Source organism: Arachis stenosperma, chromosome 9 (genome assembly GCF_014773155.1).
Source record: "Arachis stenosperma cultivar V10309 chromosome 9, arast.V10309.gnm1.PFL2, whole genome shotgun sequence".
In the NCBI taxonomy this organism is placed as follows: Eukaryota; Viridiplantae; Streptophyta; class Magnoliopsida; order Fabales; family Fabaceae; genus Arachis; species Arachis stenosperma.
The window spans coordinates 10997802-11000780 of record NC_080385.1 but is presented as its reverse complement, the minus strand read 5'-3'; the positions used below and the strand labels follow the sequence as shown (position 1 = coordinate 11000780).

At 31.4% G+C, this 2979-nt stretch overlaps 1 protein-coding gene across 1 annotated transcript; it reads right to left on the bottom strand.

Moving 5' to 3' along the window:
* Positions 1-1346: 1346 nt before the first annotated feature.
* On the bottom strand, positions 1347-2752 carry LOC130950626 (uncharacterized). Its single transcript, XM_057879178.1, has 4 exons — positions 2576-2752; positions 2016-2210; positions 1851-1914; positions 1347-1692 (listed from the first exon to the last, which is right to left on the bottom strand). The coding sequence occupies exons 2-4, from the start codon at positions 2171-2173 to the stop codon at positions 1408-1410; spliced, it is 507 nt and encodes a 168-aa protein (XP_057735161.1). The 5' UTR covers positions 2174-2210; positions 2576-2752; the 3' UTR covers positions 1347-1407.
* Between the last annotated feature and the right edge of the window lie 227 nt (positions 2753-2979).

The window sequence follows — 2979 nt, the reverse complement described above, 5'->3', positions numbered from 1 at the left end:
AACAAATTCAGTTAAGATCACGAGATCTAGCTGAGTTAACCAAAAATAAACAAACACACTCCGTAAAAGTATAAATGATTAATAAATCTCATAATTTAATATTTAAATATATATTAAAAAAGTATAAATACAATCCTACATGACACTAGAATGACATAACCACATACGATAAACATTTTTCTTGCTGCAATTTTTCAGTGGTGCTTGCCACATCCTATATACATATCCACATCTATTCTCTTCCTCCTTTTCACACCATCCACACAGTCTTTAACGCCCTTTCCATTCATCAAACACCAACCCTCTAAAGTCTCATACTTAGTATCTATCCAATGAATCTAAGAGACATTTATTAAACAAAACTTTATACAACCATGTTAAAGATGCATTAAAAATCAGCTGTTAAAATTAATTATTAATATATAAAATATATAAATAATATTATATATCAAAATTTTTTTATAAATTAAATCTAACTAAATTTAAAACAATATTAATCATAGAATTATGTTAAATCAACTTAATTAAATTTAATAAAAAATTTAAATATATAATATTATTTAAAATATATATTAAAATATAAAAATACATATTAAAAATAAATTAAATAATATATATTTATAAATATTTTAATATACAAATAATATTTTTTACTTTAAAATTAAAATACTACTAAAGTAGCCAACCAAATCTGACCATATAACATGCCGGCTATGAACTTTGAAGCTTCCTAATATTCTAATAAACCAATTACTTATTCCTTTTTATTACTTTTCTTTATCATTAAACAAATATATTCTTCATTCAAAACCAAGCCCGTCAATCATGGAAGAACACTATGAATAATAGCAAGTATAAACAAATATTTTCTTTGAAGATTTGAGCAAATGAGCACACCTTCAAAAAGGGCACCCACAAAAAGAAATTATATTTTACACAAGATTTTCAGAGATTAATCCTCAAATTTCCTCCAAATTACAATTACAGAAGGAGGATCTGAGTCTTCAAAACACATGACAGTTACAGACTCTCATTGAAACTCCAATAAGAGTTCCAAAATATCTAAAAAGACTCCATTAATAAACCTAACAAGAGAGAAAGAGAAAAAGAAGGTTTTGAGACACACCCTTTTTTCCCCTTTCTCCCTTGCTTCTTGTCCTCTCTTTTATTCTTCAAGAAAGGAGAAACAACAAAATTACAAAATTCTCTCTCACCATCTCAATTATACATGACACCTTAAAACTCATGAAACAGAAACAGACCATTTATATATATACATATGATACATTAACAACATTCAATTAATTAAGATTAGATGTAGATTCTCCCTGCCTTCTCTTCTGTGCTTCCCTTAAAAGGGGTTCTCTTTTTCCCTTTTTTTTTTTCTTCTATGTTTGAAAATTGAAATTATGCAACAGCAGAAATGCTGCAGTTGCTCCTATCCCTGCTGAGGCAATCAAAACCTTCAATTCTCACTGCAGCTGGTGAGTGACCAAACTTCCTCCTAACACAGCCTCTTGCTGATGAAGAAGCAGATGGGGATTGAGGTGCCAAGGAAAATGGACTATAATTGTTACCAAATTGCTCATCTTGGATCACAGGGTTTGAGGCTCTGCTTGGTGGAGATCCACAGAAATAAGGTGGTGGTGATGATGCCACCTGGCACCCAGATCTTTCAGGATAGCAGCTTCCCTGAAAAAATTTGAAGCAACCCTAATTATTAAAAACCTCCAAACCATAATTATATAAATCTATGAAGTGATTGATCTGTGATGCATATTTGATTAACTAAAAATTATCTTTTTATATATTAAAAAACAAAATTTTCCCATTTGAAGATGGAGATTAACCTTGGGGAAAATGATATCCAGAAGTTCTGCCCCAGCTTCTGAATCTTCGATCTCTGATTGGTAGCTGAAACACATAGAAAGTCAGAATTTTTACAAGAATTGATTGAATAAAACAATAAATTAACAACAAAATTAGGTTAAAAAGAGGGAATTTGGGGATTTTACTTGATAAAAGGTGTTGGCCTGAAGGGTCTGACATGATTATCAAAGGAAGAGTGGTTCAAAAGACCCAATCTACGAGGCTTAGGGCAAACCACTGATTCCATCCTCATCTCCTCGCAGCTTCCAAAGGCGTTCTTTTGCAAATACCCACACTGGTTCATCTTTCTGTGAAAATTCAGAGATCTTGACAAAGAACACCTGCAGTTCAAAATGGAAATTAATTTTTTCTTCTCTTTTTTCCTTATTGTTTTTCCCTTACAAATTAGACAAAACCATAACCAAATCCCACGCAAAAAACTTTTTTGGGGAAAAAAAACCCAGTTGCTCATAATTTGAAGAAACCTCAAAAAGATGTAAGATTTGAGAGTTTAAAAGCCAAATATGAAAGACACCCTTGTTCTAAAATCTTGTTCAGAACATGAAGAACCCCAAAAAGGCTCAAGCTTTGGAATTTTTACACACACCCAGATAAAATTAAAAAGAAAAACAACCTCAGTTCAAAATCTCTTCAAACAAAATAAGATAAAGTTCTGCTGGTAAAAAAAAAAGGATATGGAGGGTACCTGAGCTACCTCAGAGAAACCTCTGAGGCTCTGAGGAAAGAGGAGGAAGGGAAGAAGAAAATGGAAGACACAAAATTTGGGAGCTACAAAGAAAAAGAACAAAGAGACACAGAGAAAGGAGAAAAGAGAGATTGGGAAGGGGTATTCATAGAGAGAGTGTGCTATGACCAAAATAATATTAAAAAAATCAGTTGCAATGCTAAGATACAACGAGGTACATAGATTTTACCGTAGGACCTCACTTGTCCATTGTTGGATTGATGATTTGGACATTGGATTCTCTATGTGACGTGAAGAATCATAACAGTCATTATTGAATTGAACATGTGAAAAAAGTATATAAGAGAATTCAGAGAGATAATTTATCAAAAAAAAAAAAACTAAATAACTATCAAAATTTATTG